This window comes from Dendrobates tinctorius, unplaced genomic scaffold (assembly GCF_039654945.1).
Source record: "Dendrobates tinctorius isolate UK_male_01 unplaced genomic scaffold, ASM3965494v1 ptg000079l, whole genome shotgun sequence".
In the NCBI taxonomy this organism is placed as follows: domain Eukaryota; kingdom Metazoa; phylum Chordata; class Amphibia; order Anura; family Dendrobatidae; genus Dendrobates; species Dendrobates tinctorius.
The window spans coordinates 13,609,382-13,626,863 of NW_027361747.1; the positions used below are offsets into that span (position 1 = coordinate 13,609,382).

The 17,482-nt window shown below is 42.7% G+C and overlaps 1 protein-coding gene across 8 annotated transcripts in view; it reads right to left on the reverse strand.

Annotated features, from left to right (window-relative positions):
* LNX1 (ligand of numb-protein X 1) overlaps positions 1-17,482 on the reverse strand; it is a 294,610-nt gene that overhangs the window by 126,305 nt on the left and 150,823 nt on the right. For all 8 annotated transcript variants that reach the window (XM_073583540.1, XM_073583543.1, XM_073583545.1 and 5 more), the window contains 2 exons: positions 13,560-13,721; positions 7,357-7,559 (listed from right to left, as the gene is read on the reverse strand). In XM_073583540.1, the coding sequence (XP_073439641.1) occupies positions 7,357-7,559; positions 13,560-13,721 (365 nt within the window). The remainder of the gene's footprint in view (positions 1-7,356; positions 7,560-13,559; positions 13,722-17,482) is intronic.

Sequence of the window (17,482 nt, forward strand, 5' to 3'; positions counted from 1 at the left end):
AGGGAAGTCTGCAGAAACAAGTTTTGGATGCCCACACTCATCATGACTTCTGGACCACTTGAAGAAGAAAAGAAAAAGAATGACTTATATCAGAGAACAAGTCACCTACAAGGTAACTGCATGTAAATACCTATTTACGTCTCATCAGTGCTGTGGTTCCTGTATGGTTTGCAGTCTGATGATGTCTGGTAACAACATCGCCCAGCATCTCCTTATCATTCTTAAGGACATACTGGGAGTTGTAGGTTCTTCTGGTACAATTGTATATTGGGTTGACCTGACATTGATCACTGTATTATGTTTGGTGCTGTATTCATGTATAAATAATGGTTCTGATCATGTATTCTTGTACTAATAATGGTTATTGTGATGTATTCATGTAATGAAGATGGTTCTGGTGATGCATTTCTGTACTGATAATGGTTCTGGTGATGTATTCCTGTGCTGATAATCATTTAGGTGATCTACTAACTGTGGTTCTGGTTATGTATTCATGTACTGACAGAAGTTAAGGTGATGTATTTCTATACTGTTGGTGGTTTTGGTGCTGTATTCATATATTATTATTGGTTCTGAATCTGTGCACATGTAGCAATCCAAAACTTGTCAGATGTGATACATGTTAAAAAGGTATTGTGCCATTTTGCAAGTTAAGGGTTATTATATTTGTACTTATGCTAACAGCATTATTTATAAAATTAGGTACTCTAGCATGCCAAATCCTAACAGCATGTAATATACTCACGGTCAAAATTCAGCTTTGCTTGTCAGTTCCAGCAGTCATCACATGACCACTCCTTAGCAATTTTCTTACTTACGGTCAGTTGACAAATAACTTTTCTTCCTGCGTCTCTCAATGAAGCAGGGACTGTAGTTTTTCACTGTATATTGAGAGTATTAGGAAGACCAGCTAATCGACACGTGACTGTAAGTGTGCAAATTGCATGTGATTGGTCACATGACAACTACTAAAAGTGCTTAAGCACCATACTAAATTTATGCCAAGGGTGCTGTGACACCCCAGAGTCTGGCTGCCATAGTGACATTGCCTCCCTCTAAGAGGTGGTGTCATGTCTGGAGGCAGGAGGGGGTCCCCCATGCCATGTAACACAGGGTACATGACAATTCCTGCTGCAGGTCAGAAAGGGTAAGCTTCCTTATAAATTCTGGCCAGCAGGTGGGGTTAGTGAGTCAGTAAGAAGTCAGCGGAGAGAGTAAAAAAGGGAGTTGTCATGGAAACGGGAGCAGCTGAGGCTCATGACAAGACAGTTAGAGACTGTTGGAGTTGGTCTGTGAAGAGGGAAGGGACAGGAGCAGAGACAAGAGGCTCTAGGGGGAACTAAAATTGCGTATAGCAGACCCCAGAGTGAAGCGTTGATATTAAAAGGGACGCCAGAGTCCTTGGCTGGGTAGGAGCTGTACACCCTGACAGCCGAATCTGGAGTACAGGGGACTGCAAGTTCCTTGGCGATACTGAACACCTGAAGGCACGGCAGCAGATCAAGAGTCCGGGGCTGACAGTGAAAAGGCTAGTACCCGTGATATAGGCTCATGCTGTGAGTCATACAGGTTAGAAACCATCACGCAAGAGAGGGTGGCAGCTTAGCAACAAGCAGCAGGGACCCGAAAACAGAGCACAGAAGCAAGGTCCCCAACCCCACCTGGCAGGGTGGATCCCCTGAATGCCACCAGGTGAGCTGGACTCAATCCATCATCTGTATGTGGTACCCCAGATTGCAACTACTTTCAAGTAAAAGGTAAAGAAAACTGCACCTCTCTGTGTCCTTCACTTATTCTCTGCACCCCAATGTTCACCACCATCTGAACTAGCAAATATATTTGCCCTGGGACCCAGCTCTACCCGTGGGGAGCTGAACCATCTTTGCTGCGTCACCATTAGCCCCAGAGGACCAAAACTGCAGCGTCGGCCACCCATTGCCGAACACCACGGGTGGCGTCACGATTAAAGACCACACAACTTTCCTCTATTTGACTGCTGCACGTCCATGGCCACAGACGGGGTCACTGCCACCGTGACATCCCTTTTTAAGAGCCTGACCGACCCGGTACCGAGTAACCCATGGCCCTGTGGGGGCGCTCCAGTGCAGCAAAAGCTCAATTTGCCTCTGGCAACAGTAATGCTCCCTGCCTTCAGTTATAATAAAAAAAAGTTTATAAAATGGAAAGAGGGAGGCATATCTAAAGAAGAATATAATGCTGTCTGCAGAACCTGCAGGGCACAAATCAGATTACTAAAGCTGACAATGAATTGAGGCTTGCAAGAGATGTCAAAAGCAATAATAAAGGATTTTGGGGATATGTCAAAAGTAAAAGAAAAGTCAAAGATGCTATAGGATTTTTACAGGATGAAAATGATGAAATGGTAAGACAGGATGTTGAGAAGGCCGAACTTTTAAATTCCTATTTTGCATCTGTTTTCTCTCAGAAAGGAAATGTAACATCAACTGTTCTTCACTGTCCTATTAAGGGAATAGAAGAATCCAGGATATCTATAAACAGAAAGATAGTGAGGAAACACTTAGCTAACCTAAATGAATTCAAGTCTCCAGGTCCAGATGAATTACACCCCAGAGTACTGAAGGAGATAGAAGAAGAAATTTTTGAACCCCTCTCCATAATCTTTGAAAATTCTTGGAGAACAGGAGAAGTCCCAGAAGACTGGAGAAGAGCAAATGTTCCTATCTTCAAAAAGGGGAAGAAGGTGGACCCAGGCAACTATAGGACGGTGAGTCTGACTTCTATACCAGGAAAGATCTTTGAACAAATTATTAAATAACATGTATGTCAGTACCTGGATAAGAATGAAGTGATTAAACAGAGTCAGCATGGGTTTGTAACTAATAAGTCATGTCAGACTAACTTAATTTCCTTCTATGACGGAATCACTGATTGGGTGGATCAAGGAAATGCTGTAGATATAGTATATCTTGACTTCAGCAAAGCATTTGACAAAGTATCTCATACAATCCTTATTGAAAAAATGACTAAGTATGGAATGGACAAGGCAACTGTTAGGTGGATTCATAACTGGCTTATTGATCGGACCCAAAGAGTGGTCGTAAATGGCTGCACATCCAGTTGGAAGAATGTCTCAAGTGGGGTACCACAGGGCTCTGTCCTGGGCCCTGTATTGTTCAACATCTTTATCAACGATTTAGATGAAGGAATTGAGGGTAAACTGATTAAATTTGCTGATGACACAAAGCTAGGAGGGATAGCTAATACTAGAGAAGAGAGAGAGGATTCAAACAGATATAAATAAACTGGAGAAGTGGGCAGCAACTAACAGAATGGTTTTTAACAGGGAAAAATGCAAAGTACTACATCTGGGCAATAAAAATGAAAAAAGCATATACAGAATGGGAGGAATAGGGCTAAGCAACAGCACATGTGAAAAAGACTTGGGTATACTAATAGATCACAGACTGAATATGAGTCAACAGTGTGATGCAGCAGCAAAAAAGGCAAATGCAATTCTAGGATGTATTAACAGAAGCATACAGTCTAGATCACGTGAAGTCATTATTTCCCTCTACTCCTCTTTGGTCAGACCTCATCTGGAATATTGTGTCCAGTTTTGGGCAACACATTTTAAAAAAGACATCAACAAACTGGAGCAAGTTCAGAAAAGAGCAACCAGAATGGTGACCGGTCTGCAAACCCTGTCTTATGAGGAAAGGTTGCAGGATTTGGGATTGTTTAGTTTGCAAAAGAGAAGACTGAGAGGAGACTTAATAGCTGTCTACAAATATCTAAAGGGCTGTCACATTGTAGAAGGATCAACTTTATTCTCATTTGCACAAGGAAAGACTAGAAGCAATGGGATGAAACTGAATGGGAGGAGACACAGGTTAGATATTAGAAAAAACTTTTTGACAGTTAGAGTGATCAATGAGTGGAACAGGCTGCCACGAGAAGTGGTGAGTTCTCCTTCAATGGAAGTCTTCAAACAGAGGCTGGACAGACATCTGACTGGGATGATTTAGCGAATCCTGCTTTGAGCAGGGGGTTGGACCAGATGGCCCAGGAGGTCCCTTCCAACTCTACGATTCTATAATTATAACAATGGAAATGTTCAGTTTCTCAACAATCTTTTTTCAAACCACAAATTGTTCATGGTGATATTTACAAATTTCTATGTGTAAAAAAAAACATATTTGCACATGGGAAAGAATTACTTGAAAGAAAACTTTTAGACCTACCTACCTCCAGCAGTAAATCAAATTTACATATTTTTCCTTCTCAGCATTTAAAGTTATATGTCGACAAGTAGTAGCAGTGTATTACAAGAAAGAAATGTCTTTTTTAGTAATACATTAAACCAAAATGGCGTGTGATTTTCATTTAAATCTAATCTTTATGAAAGTTTAGTTTGTGAATGGTGAATGTGTCAGAAAATCCTGAACGCTACGGTTCACAAGAGGAAAAATGAAAACAGATCCTGGGATCAGAACAATATGTGGAGAAAAGCATCTTGTTGGGAAGAGTGTCTGGATATAATAATCATTCAAATATTGATGTAATTTAAGCTGTGCCTTCATTAATGAGGACTTTGCTTTTATCAAATCCTTTAAACAACCAAATATACTGTGTAAAAAAACAGTACACCATGTACCACGGGCCAGGAACGATGTAAGGATTCTATGTCATCATCCCACTGTTCTCCCTATATACCTCTGCTGATCCTCATCCACTGTCATTTGCAGATTCTTCACATTTGCAGATAACATGTCATGTTCAAAATGAAAAGTCAACTTAAAAGAATCAAGTATATTATGACAAAAAAAAAAGTGCAACAAGGTGATCATAATAAGTGTTCAAGAGAGACAAATTGCTCATCATCTTCAGTAGACAGGAGAAGACAATGCCTGCATAGTATACAAGATTGAGATCAACATGATCAGCACATCCTAAATACATTACAGCTTGAAACTTGGTCTGGAATGAAAACTCAACAGAAACATGTATAGAACATGGTATCAAGTCAGCTGAACACATCAGGTTGCTAGGAATGCTCGGACTGTATCTGATTATTGGCCGGTGATATGGGCTCTTGGACTAAACTAAAGATGCACTAGATTTATAATACAGCCTCAACCACTTTGATAAATTAAAAATATATTAAAACTGTCCAGTCTAACTTTGGACTGTCTTAGGCTAGGTTCACATTAGCGTTTCTGTGCGCAGCGTATCATCTGCATGCACAAACGCATGCAAAAACACATGAAATCGTATGTTTGCTCAGTGGTTTTTATCCGCATCTTATGCATGTCCTAAAAAACTGCTGTGTGTGCATGTGTTAGTATGCGTTTTTGCATGCGTTTGCGTTGTTTATGCGCATGCATTTGATATTTCCAATGCTTTTCCAGTAGAATTTTCTCGACACCAGACACCCAATGGGCCTGTCTCATGGGATTTCTATATATATATATATATATATATATATATATATATATATATAGACACACTGCAATGAAGTAATCCTTGTCTTTTGCTGCTGTTTCCAGCTGCAAGACGGATCTTAGCGTGGAGAGCTTCATACTCAATCTTGATTTGTCATTGAAATTGACTGTTGCCTTTGCTGTGGCTTGTGAAGAAGAAAGAAGAAGAGAAAGACGGAGAAGACGTCGTTGCTATTGGAAACACCCCATCGTTGAAGTCCGAGAACCTTGGAGCCTACCACTCATTGTACACATAGCTGTGTGAAAACCCTGAGAAATTTTTCGAGTACACGAGAATGTCGGAACACTGCTTCGATGACTTGCTGCTACGTGTCCGAGGATCCATCACCAGGCAGGACACACATCTACGTCGAGCAATTCCTGCTGAGGGACGTCTGTTGGTGACCCTGAGGTACGCAATTTTTGAAAAAGAAACACCTGTCATTAATATGATTGTTCTGATGTACAATAATAAATTATATTGTGGTACCGTGTTAGCCAGAAAAATCAATGTGAATACTTTTCCGTCCAATGATGAGATCATTGGGCGGAAACGTATTCACATAGGATTGTTCTAAAAGCCAGGTACTGATTTTTTTTTGTCCCATTTTCTGTTCGGCAGATTCCTGGCTACCAGAGAGACCTTATCATCTCTACATTTTCAATTCCGGATGGGAGTGTCCACACTTTCTGGGATTGTTGGAGACACCTGCGGTGCTTTATGTGATGTTCTGCATGAAGAATTCCTCCCCCAACTCACAACTGAACTCTGCCTGGAAAATGCTGCAAAATTCCAGGACATTTGTAATGTTTCAAACTGTTTGGGGGCTGTGGACGGCAAACACATTCGGATTATGCTGGAAGTGGATCCGAGTATTTCAATTACAAAAAATACTTTTCGATTGTTCTCATAGCGATTGCAGGTGCTGACTGTCGATTTGTCACCTTGGATGTTAGCTCATTTGGACGAGGAAATGATTCACTGGCTTTCAAAAACTCTGACATGGGCCAATGTTTGTATGGGAATAATTTCAATTTTCCACAGCCATGACTTTTTCCGAACCCTGAAGGACCGCCAATGCCGTTTGTTGTGTTTGAGGATGAGGCGTTTCAAATGTGTGCCAACCTCATAAAACCGTAATCAAGTCGGGACTTGAATCACACCAAAAGAATTTACAACTACTGACTGACAAGGGCACAAAGAACTGTCGTCACAAGTATTGTGACGCAACAGCGATCTCACCAGCGAGATCGCTTCTTGTGACACATATCAGTGACCGGCCCCCCTGCCGGGTATCGCTGATCATGCTCGAATGGCCTGCGTGTGGCAGGCGGGAGACCAGCGATCAGCGAGCTGGAGCTGGTAACCAAGGTAAACATCGCGACGCTTAGAAACCCAATGTTTACCTTGGTTACCAGCTCCCTGCACCAGTGTGCTGGTATCTTAACGTACACTGCGGGTAACTAAGCGACGTGCGTCGCTTGTTACCCGCATGTCACTAGTACTGATCGCTGGTGAAGCTGCCTGTTTGGCAGCTCACTAGCGATCATGTAGTGACTCACCAGCGATCCTGACAAGTTCATATCGTTGTCAGGATCGCTGGTGCGTCGCTATGTGTGACGGGGCCCTTACCTCTTGGATCCCAGTCACAAACCAAATCAGATATCATGCTTTGCATTGATGAGGGACAACAGAGAACAAAGGAGAAATGGTACTCCATAGATTGCTCAATTTACAAACTGTATTTCAGCAGGTCAGGGGCAAATTCCAATACAAAATAATCTCTCAATCACATAATAATTTTCATTGGGGACAAGAGTTTTGTGCCCAAGAGCTGTCATTTCGATGAGCTTTTATTATTTCTGGAATACAGCAAATTCAAGCATAGATTACCTTCAAGATCATGTCGCCTGGAAGAAGTCTCCCATCTCGAGCAATGAGCCCATCTTGGTAGATGTGTTGTATGATGATCTGGGTTAGGGGAGTCTCATTCCCACCCACAATCCTGATGCCAAGACATTCACTTGGATCTGAGCGATTGATTTTAATACAAGTAATTTCTCCATCTGGAATAAGGTGGGTCAGACTTGGCAGTACTGGGAAAATACATAGAAATGAGGAATAATATATTATTAATGAAGACACGTGTGATCCATGGTAAGTTAGTCTTGTGTTTCTGTCAACTATTGAAAAAAGGACAGAGACTATCTCCTGAAGTATCATATCAATAAAACAACAGTTCTGGAAATTTCCCATGAAGTACTGAGCAGAATACATTACACACAATAAAGTAACGTCATGAACATAATAATTGTCATCAAAACGGTAGACATGTTAAAGGAACCATATAAAAACTGAATGCAGTTATTTAAATCCACCTTTCAGTTCACACTACGATCGTGGTGTAGAGAAATAGTCATGGTGAAGGGTCGAGTCCATACACGTGAGATTCAAATGGCAACTTAGGGACACCATTGATTATAATGAGGTCCATCAGAATTACTATTGATGTCTCCATAGTTGTGATGGAAAACATGACAGTAGATGAACTATTTTACTGTCGAAGCTACAGAACCCCACAGTGCAGATGTGAGTATATACATGTGCTCAGAACTGTTATCTGGTAGTATCTATACACTATGATTTAGATCAGTGGTGACTATTTGTGGTCCAGTTGACATTTTCTTCTGGTAGCAGAAGGACAGCACTTCATGGCTGCCATAGCTGTGGCTATAGAGCTGGGATTCACCCGGTCACCCAGGGAACTTGACATTATTTTTTTCTATGCATACACACTTTTCTGTTCTCTCTTCCCTTATCTCTGTTAATCTTCAACTTGTCTCATGCTCCACTTTTTATATTGAGTAGTCAAGCTGCTATTAACTGTCCCATTAACATCAACACTCCGGATTAAGGAGATAAAAAAGGCCCCATAAACTAAATGGAGTGTGTGATATATGCCATCCTGGAAGTAAAGGTGTAAAAGACAAATTGAATGCCTTTGTCATCTGATTCAAAATAAGAGAGAGGAGGGGGCGCTCCTGGTGTGATACCCGGTGGTCAAATAGAGCAGGTTAGGAACAATGAGCAGGTTAGGAACAAAGTACACTAACCTACCGTGGTTATGCTGCTGGCATAACCACGTTTGCAGAACCTGCAGTGCTTATCGTGCACCATTCGTTATCCTGGCTTCCAGGTTCCAAGGTTAGCTGGGCACAAGGGGCGCCATGTGATGCTGATGTCACCACAGGTCCTCCGTCTTTCAGGTCTTGCAGGATGGTTGGAAGCCTGCTGGGTCCGTGCTGCACCAAGCTGCTCACCCAGAAGGGTATAAAATACAAGGAAAGAGAAGTACAGCTTCTTCATCAGGTGAAAACCTGATGAAGGCGATTCACCGCTGAAAAGCTTTGTGAGGACATAATGACCAAGTAAAGAAGTTTCTTTTCCATCCAAAACAAGTGTCTGTCTTGGTCTGAGCGCCCTAATCAGCCGTACTTCTCTTTCTTTGTCATCTGATTGAAAACCTTAGAGCTCTAATTTGTGGTCTGAGAGATCCAGCACTTATCATATGTAGATCCAACGTTCATATTGATGAGATTACATTTCTTTTACAGGAATTGTTCCTCACGTATTACTGTGTCCCTTCATTTAACTTTATATCATTTATAAAATAAACTAAACCCATAGGTGGTTCACATGATATAACATGATTAGACAAATTCCAGATGGTTGGATTCAATGAGTATGTCCTAGAGAGGACACTGAAAGTCCACACCAAACATCCAGTACATCCAGATAAGTTGTTGAAAATAGAAATTCATATTATTACACTGCAAATATATTATTTTGCTCCAAATACTGCATGAAATTTTCACCTTATATACTTAGCATTATTAAACCTGTCTCCTTAAAGTTATTAGCTAAATAAACAACCTTCATTCAACAATCTGACCGCCTGTGGACATTTCAATCTCCTCTCCCCACTTACATCTAAGCAAGACATACATTTATTTATATTACTCACTTATATAGTGTCAACATATTCCACAGGGCTTTACAAGCATTATTATCACTGCCCCCATTGGGGCTCAACTTCTAAATTCCCTATCAGTATATCTTTGGAGTGTAGGGGGGAAACTAGAGAACCCAGAGGAAACCCACGCAAACACGGGTAAAACATACAAACTCCTTGCAGATGTTGGCTTTGGTGGAATTTGTGCTTATGATCCCAGTGCTGCTGCTAACCACTGAGCCACACAATACCTATTGATGTTCAAAAATAAGACCCGTTCTCTTGAGAAATATGAACCTCGTGTGGCTATGTCATCACAAATATTTGTTTCTGCCTGTCGACAAATATGAACTTTATCCTTCAAAAGAATATGACAGCAGCCATTAATAGTATAGAATATGGGGTCTAAGTTTATAAATCTAGCACTGACATGTTTAGCAGATGTGTAATTGTAGCCTATATTGCTGCAAGATTTCATCTGAACATGTCAGATGTATTAGAATAGCAACTTCATAAATCAGGATGTTCTAACACAGTCACAGACTTAATTCTAGGTCAGAAAACCAGATAGTAGAGCAGAACACAAAGATACAAGCAGCCAATTGGAATGGCTGTGCTCATTTGGGGGTGATACAGCTGTTTTTGTGTAAAACCACACCGGCACCATGTGCTGTGGTTTTCTGTTGCATCGTAGTTGTGTCAGTGCCACCAAATTTGACTTTTCCATATGTCACAACAAAGAATTTTTCATTTTTTTGGATACAATAGTGGTCTCAAGTATCAGAAAAATAAGTCGACATTCAGTTTGTAATTACTCTATGAATTGTAAAGTGCTGAGGAATATGTTGGTACTATATAAATTCTTATTATCATTATTTGTGGGTTTTGATAATTGGTTGGTAACAGCCATGCAATTTTGTGGGTAGACTGCAGTGGCAACGGCCATGGGATTAATCATCTACCATAGTAATCAATGAAATCCTTAACTTTTTTCGATCAGATTGTATAGTTTGTGACAGACAGAAGGTGCACTGTTGATTTAGAATCATCTAGCAACTATAGAGGTTAAAATGGTTATAGCAGACAGGGAGTTTATAGCTCAGCCCCAGAGGATACTGGGAAAGTTGTTATTGTGACCTGGACATCCAAGAGTAAGAAGTGTGCTAGACAGTCTCCTGTCAGACTCAAATTTGACAAGCTGTATAGATCAGTTCTTCCTGGGAAGCGATTGCTATAATCATATAAGCAGTCAAGACAGTCAGGGGCATCTTTATTACCTCAAGATAGAAGTTAGAGAGCTACAGCACTGGACTCATCACCCCCCACCTTACTGCATGAGCAAGGTACAATTCTGCTTAGGTTAAGACACTGTCTGTGAAGAGAAGTTATTGGTGAAGAATCTGTGAAGACTTTCATATATGTTGATGAAGCATTGTGTGAAGAGAAGTGATTCTGTGTGATGAAAAGAAGATTGAATAACACCCCTGTGATCAACTCCAGCTCAGAACTGTGTCATAAACCGTTACCTCCCCTCTACTGTGAAGAATTATAATTAATGGTCTCTGTGAGTAAGATTTCCCCAGGATTCCAAAAAATTCATGTTTGCTTTAGATTTCCTTCATAAATTAGACATTCACAGACTCTCAGACTCTCTTTTACCTATGTCCTCCATATCTTCACTCCACAACATGGACAGTGCCACCGCTTTCTACAACGCCACCCTCACATCAGCCATAGACTCAGTCGCCCCTCTCATGCATGGCAAAGTGCGACAAACCAATAGGCAACCCTGGCACAACAACCTCACCAAAAAACTTCGACAAGCATCCAGGGTCGCAGAGCGGCGTTGGAAGAAAACACGCTTGCCAGATGACTTCACTGCTTTTAAACAAGCTACACTTGCCTAAACAGACCTATTTCACAAACCTTGTATCTTCACTATTCCACAACCCAAAACAACTGTTCAGCACATTCAACTCTCTCCTCCGCCCATCACTATCACCTCCAACTCCCCTCATCTCTGCTGAGGACTTTGCCACCTACTTCAAAAACAAGATTGACCAAACAAGGCAAACCTTTACAGTTCCACCACCCCAACTGCTCCACATACCAGACCTCTGCCCTTCCCTAATAACCTCCCTCTCCAACATCACTGAAAGAGCGCTTACTTATCTCCTTTCCAAATCACGCCTCACCACCTGTGCACTTGACCCCATCCCTTCCCACCTGCTCCCCAACCTCACTAACATGATCATTCCAGCCCTAACCCATCTCTTCAACCTATCCCTAACTTCTGGTACCTTCCCCTCTGCCTTCAAACATGCCACCATAACACCCATCCTCAAAAAAAATCAAACCTTGACCCCTACTGGTCTGCCCAGCTATCGCCCCATATCACTGCTCCCGTTTGTTTCCAAACTCCTTGAACAGCATGTCCATGCTCAACTTTCCTCCCACCTCTCATCTAACTCCCTCCTTGACATCATGCCATCTGGCTTCCGCCCCCACCACTCCACTGAAACTGCCCTGACCAAAATGCACAAAAAGATGCCCAGCCTTCCCATTAACTTGTATTTGCAAAGTAGAAAACGCCTGAAGAATGGTCCGGACACTTCTTTTAACCGCTAGGTGAAATGTAAAACCTGAAGCAATTAAAGGAAGCTCAAAGGCCAGAACATATAAACAGCAAATTGTTAGTACATAGAAAAGCAAATGTTCATTCTTTTGAGAGGTTCCTGAGTGCTTCAGGTGGGTTTTGAGGTTAACTCACCTGAAAAAGACATACATTCCCTTACAAGATTTTTATTTCCTCAACCTTTTTTAGTCTTTTCATTGGGCAATGTTTAATTTGTAATGAATTCTATCAGGATCTGTTTCAAAGAAGTAACATGCACTTTTTTTCCCCCTAGGTGTTCTTGATGTTCACGTCGGTCTTGATAAATGGTACTCTTTATGAACACATCCTCAGGCTCTGTTGTGTAGTAACTATACACTATGGCCTCGATTCATCAAGACTGGCATTTTGCTCTCCACTTGATGAGCAGTGCTCTGAAATAAGATGTGTCAAGTTTAACTTAATGAATTTGACTCTTCTTTCAGCTGCCATATGCTACTCCAGAGATAAGAACTCCAATCAGTCCAGTCATAATTTACGCCATTTTTGTAGCGTAAATTACAGTATTTTTTGGACTATAAGACGCAGTTTTCTCCAAAAATTTTTTGGGGAAAATGGGGGGTGCGTCTTATAGTCGGAATATGCTTACAAATGCTGTGGCAGTGGTGCTCTATGCAGTGGCGCAGCTCTATGCTGTGAGCCGCCACTGCCCCAGCACAGAGAGCCACCACCACCCCAGCACAGAGCATTGCTGCCCTAACACAGAGCACCACCGCCGCAGCATAGAGCACCACTGCCGCACCAGCCTGGGATGGGATTTACCGGAGGCCACTGCACCAGCCTGGACCACCGAACAATCCCTATGAGCACTCCTGCACCTGTACCGATATCCCCCGGTAAGCTGAATTCAGACTGTAAGTCGGACCCCCATTTGACAGATTATTTTTTTTTCCTATTTTCTTTTTGAAAATTTGGGGTGCGTTTTATGGTCCGGTGCGTCTTATAGTCCAAAAAATATGGTATGATGAATTTGCTGTTTGTGTCTGACCATGCACCCTCTGATCACAGCTCCACTCATTTTTCAAAAAGTTGATGGAACTCGCCAGGATTGGAATAAAAATGGCAACAATTGCAAAATGTATGTGCAACTACAAGCTGCGTTAAAAAATTTGGGGCATTTCAAGCAGTTTTAAACCAGTAAATGTTTGAATACTGCTTAATGAGTCATGGTTATATGAGTTGAAGCCTTTTTCTTTGCTTCAGTCAAATCAAAAGGGAAACAAATGTGGTGAACATGCCAAACACCACAGCGGAACCACATAAGGCCATTGTAAGTCAATGAGGTCTGTTGGACTCCATGGAAGCCCAAATGTAAATATCATTGGGCCATTGGTCATCATATACACGTTATGTTTTACGTTACAGTCATAATTTGTCAATAACAGCAGTAATCTGTGCACAGAGACCAACCTATACAATCTTCTGTGACATTTGCATTTTGCAGGATCCCTCGCTCCCTGTCAGCAGAATGCATAACGGCGCTCCCGCTCTTTGTTCTTCGCAGTACGCTGAGAGCTCGGTTCAGCTTCTTAAATGACAGGCTCCTGACAGTGGAACGCTCAAAGTTACGACCTGCAAAGGGAAAAAATGCTTTACTTTCATGATGACTAATTGTGAACATTCTACAATAGCCTTCTCTGCCTTTAATAGGTTATAGTGTATAAGGCTTAAGGCATAGTTACAAATGCTCTTAACATACTGGAGATTTTATAATAAGCCTGTGACTCTGGGTCACTTATTTCCAGCTAATATTACCTACCGTAATACAGAACTGAAATGTCACAAAGAGGATAATGTGTTTCCACTTTATCCATGTTTGATATACTTTTGTATGGGCTTATATCTATAAAAATACGTATTAATTCACCTGTAAGATTTTTTGGGGAAAGCTTTAGAATACGCGCACATGGCGTCTTTTTCAGGTGGATTCCTCCTGAAAAAGCACAGCTAAAGTGCTGCATAAAAAGAAGATAATGAACAGCAATGTCAAACCGACATTGCTGTGCACATGTTGCGTCTTATGTCACTTCTTTTCACTGCTTCATGCTTTGGAAACCCTAAAGCAGTTAAAAGAAGTGACATGCTGATTCTTTGGACATTATCCACTGTGAAGTATAGAAAAAAAGACCATGATGGCAAAGCAGCTGAAAGTGTAAGGAGATGGACATACTGCCCATGTTCCCCCTTGAAGACAAGTGTATTGTTATGATGCACTTGAATATATAATGATGATTGTGACATGAGTTACTGGTGACAGTGTTGTGTTCTGCCCGACAGTAGGGAGAGTTACAGTTAATAGCTGGCACTAGCCCAAAGTGGGAAGGGCTAAAGTGAAGGGACAGAGACAGTTTCCTGTCAGATAGGGCTCAGCCTGTGTTAGAAGGAGACCTACGGTCTAATAAGAGATCAGAGCTGCGTTATGTGGGTGTCCCTGACAAGAGTGGAGGCCAAGGCAGTGGACTGCAAGATCTGGAATAAAGATGAGGAAAAGCGACAGAAATGGGTCGCCCTCCCAGGGAAGTGGGGTACTCGTTACCAGGCCCGTTGATCTCTATGGGGAATGTCACGGCAGCTGTGACCCGGCCCGTGGCCCTGGGCTCCATTGTAAAAGAGTCAAAGTCTATTAATGATTCATGACGCCACCTGTGGTGTTCGGCAAGGGAGGTGTTAAGCCGACGCTGCATGCAGATCCTCTGGGACTGATGGTGTGGTGCAGCAAAGATGTTGTAGCCCTCCACAGGCAGGGCTATAGTCCCAGGGCAGTGTAGTGATTGAGGAGACGGGGGATAGGTGCAGACAGTGTAGTGGATGGCACCGAGATGTAGCCGTGCTGAATATGCTGGTGCAGGAATAAATGGAGGACACCAGGGCATGTAGTTCCAAATCTTTACTCACAGTCTGCTGTACAAACGGGTGCCTGCCTCCGTGCCATCTCCTCCGGGTCAGGGACTCAGTCAACCTCCAGGCCAGATGGAATCCTCCTTTCCAACACTCCACCAACATGTGCCTTCTCTGATCGTCTCCTCTTATAGCGCCTAAGGATGAAGTACTCTCAGTACTGAGTTACACTGGAGTGCCTCCTGTCAGATGTTCCTCTACTTATATGGCAGACAGCTGTAGCCTGCTTCGGGGACTCCTTGCTACTAAGTCCCGGCTCACTATTAAGTTGCTGCTGTGCCCCCAAGTCTTGTGTGGGAATAAAGCGGTCACTACTTCTATTCCTCCGGTGTCTGCTGCAGGACCATTAGTATCCATACAACCTCGGGGACCGGGCCCCGGCCTTCCGCTTAGAACTTCTAGGAAGGGTTCTCCTCTAACCCAAGTCCTCTGTTCTCTTTTCTCCTCACGTTCCGAACTATTCTTTCCTTCTTATGGAGAATTAGGCTTCTCAGTCTTTGTCGCTCTCTCACTCTTCCTTTCCTGTGCCAGCAGACCCAGGTCACTGGGAACTGCTGCAGCACTCCCATCCATCCATCCCTTTCTCTAGGGATCTACTCAGCCGCGCTCGCCGGCTGACTCCTCACTCTCTGACTCAGACTACTCCAAAGACCCTAAAAACTTCCCGCTCTTCCAATATATACTAACTCCACCCGCCTCCCAGCACGTTTCGTGTTCCAAGCAGGGAGCCACCAATGGGTGCTTTGCTATTCTCCAAGCAGGAAGCTGCCGAAGGTGCTTTGCTACACTACTTTGTGATGTGGGGGTGCAGGTGTTGGAGTGTGGTCAGGAGTCTCCACCTTACCTGGATGGTGGGGTACCACACCTCAGCAGGAGATGCAGTACCTCTGTGGCGACTGAAGCCTCAGGGGCGCCACAGAAAGACATAGTAATGCACTGGAGATGGGTCCTGGGACAGAATGCCAAACAGTAGAGCCCCGGGTTTATAACTCAGAGCGGTAATGTGCCAGGACAGAACAGTGAATGTGAGATGAAGAGAATGCCCGGGGCGATAGTTACAAGGTGTCAGAAAACAGAGAGGCTAAGTAAGTGGGTTGAAGTATAGGACTCTCACTTACTGGAATGTGGTACTGTGCTGGGTTGTGGTGAAGGTAGAGATATTTAGGGACAGAAGCAAGTAAGCCTGAAGAGGTAGAGAGAGACTGTGTATGAGTACCTCGCCCATGGCTACCACCTCATGCCACATTACAAAAGGACATCAGCAAAACTGCCGGCCAAGGAAAAAGATCATTGGCATATAACGATTTTATTTATTATGTTAGGAACTTATTTAATAAGTTATCTACAGTTGTGGCCAAAAGTATTGACACCCCTGCAATTCTGTCAGATAATACTCAGTTGCTTCCTGAAAAGGATTGCAAACCCAAATTCTTTGGTATTATTATCTTCATTTAATTTGTCTTAAATGAAAAAACACAAAAGAGAAGGAAGCAAAAAGCAAAACATTGATCATTTCACACAAAACTCCAAAAATGGGCCAGACAAAAGTATTGGCACCCTCAGCCTAATACTTGGTTGCACAACCTTTAGCCAAAATAACTGCGACCGACCGCTTCCGGTAACCATCAATGAGTTCCTTACAATGCTCTGCTGGAATTTTAGACCATTCTTCTTTGGCAAACTGCTCCAGGTCCCTGATATTTGAAGGGTGCCTTCTCCAAACTGCCATTTTTAGATCTCTCCACAGGTGTTCTATGGGATTCAGGTCTGGACTCATTGCTGGCCCCCTTTAGAAGTCTCCAGTGCTTTCTCTCAAACCATTTTCAGGTGCTTTTTGAAGTGTGTTTTGGGTCATTGTCCTGCTGGAAGACCCATGACCTCTGAGGGAGACCCAGCTTTCTCACACTGGGCCCTTCATTATGCTGCAAAATTTGTTGGTAGTGTTCAGACTTCATAATGCCATGCACACGGTCAAGCAGTCCAGTGCCAGAGGCAACAAAGCAACCCCAAAACATCAGGGAACCTCCGCCATTTTTGACTGTATGGACCGTGTTCTTTTCTTTGAATGCCTCTTTTTTTCTCCTGCAAACTCTATGTTGATGCCTTTGCCCAAAAAGCTCTACTTTTGCCTCATTTCATCAGAGAACATTCTTCCAAAACGTTTTAGGCTTTTTCAGGTAAGTTTTGGCAAACTCCAGCCTGGCTTTTTTATGTCTCGGGGTAAGAAGTGGGGTCTTCCTGGGTCTCCTACCATACAGTCCCTTTTCATTCAGATGCCAACGGATAGTACACTGTTGTACCCTCGGACTGCAGGGCAGCTTGAACTTGTTTGGATGTTAGTTGAGGTTCTTTATCCAACATCCACACAATCTTGCGTTGAAATCTCTTGTCAATTTTTCTTTTCCGTCCACATCTAGGGAGGTTAGCCACAGTGC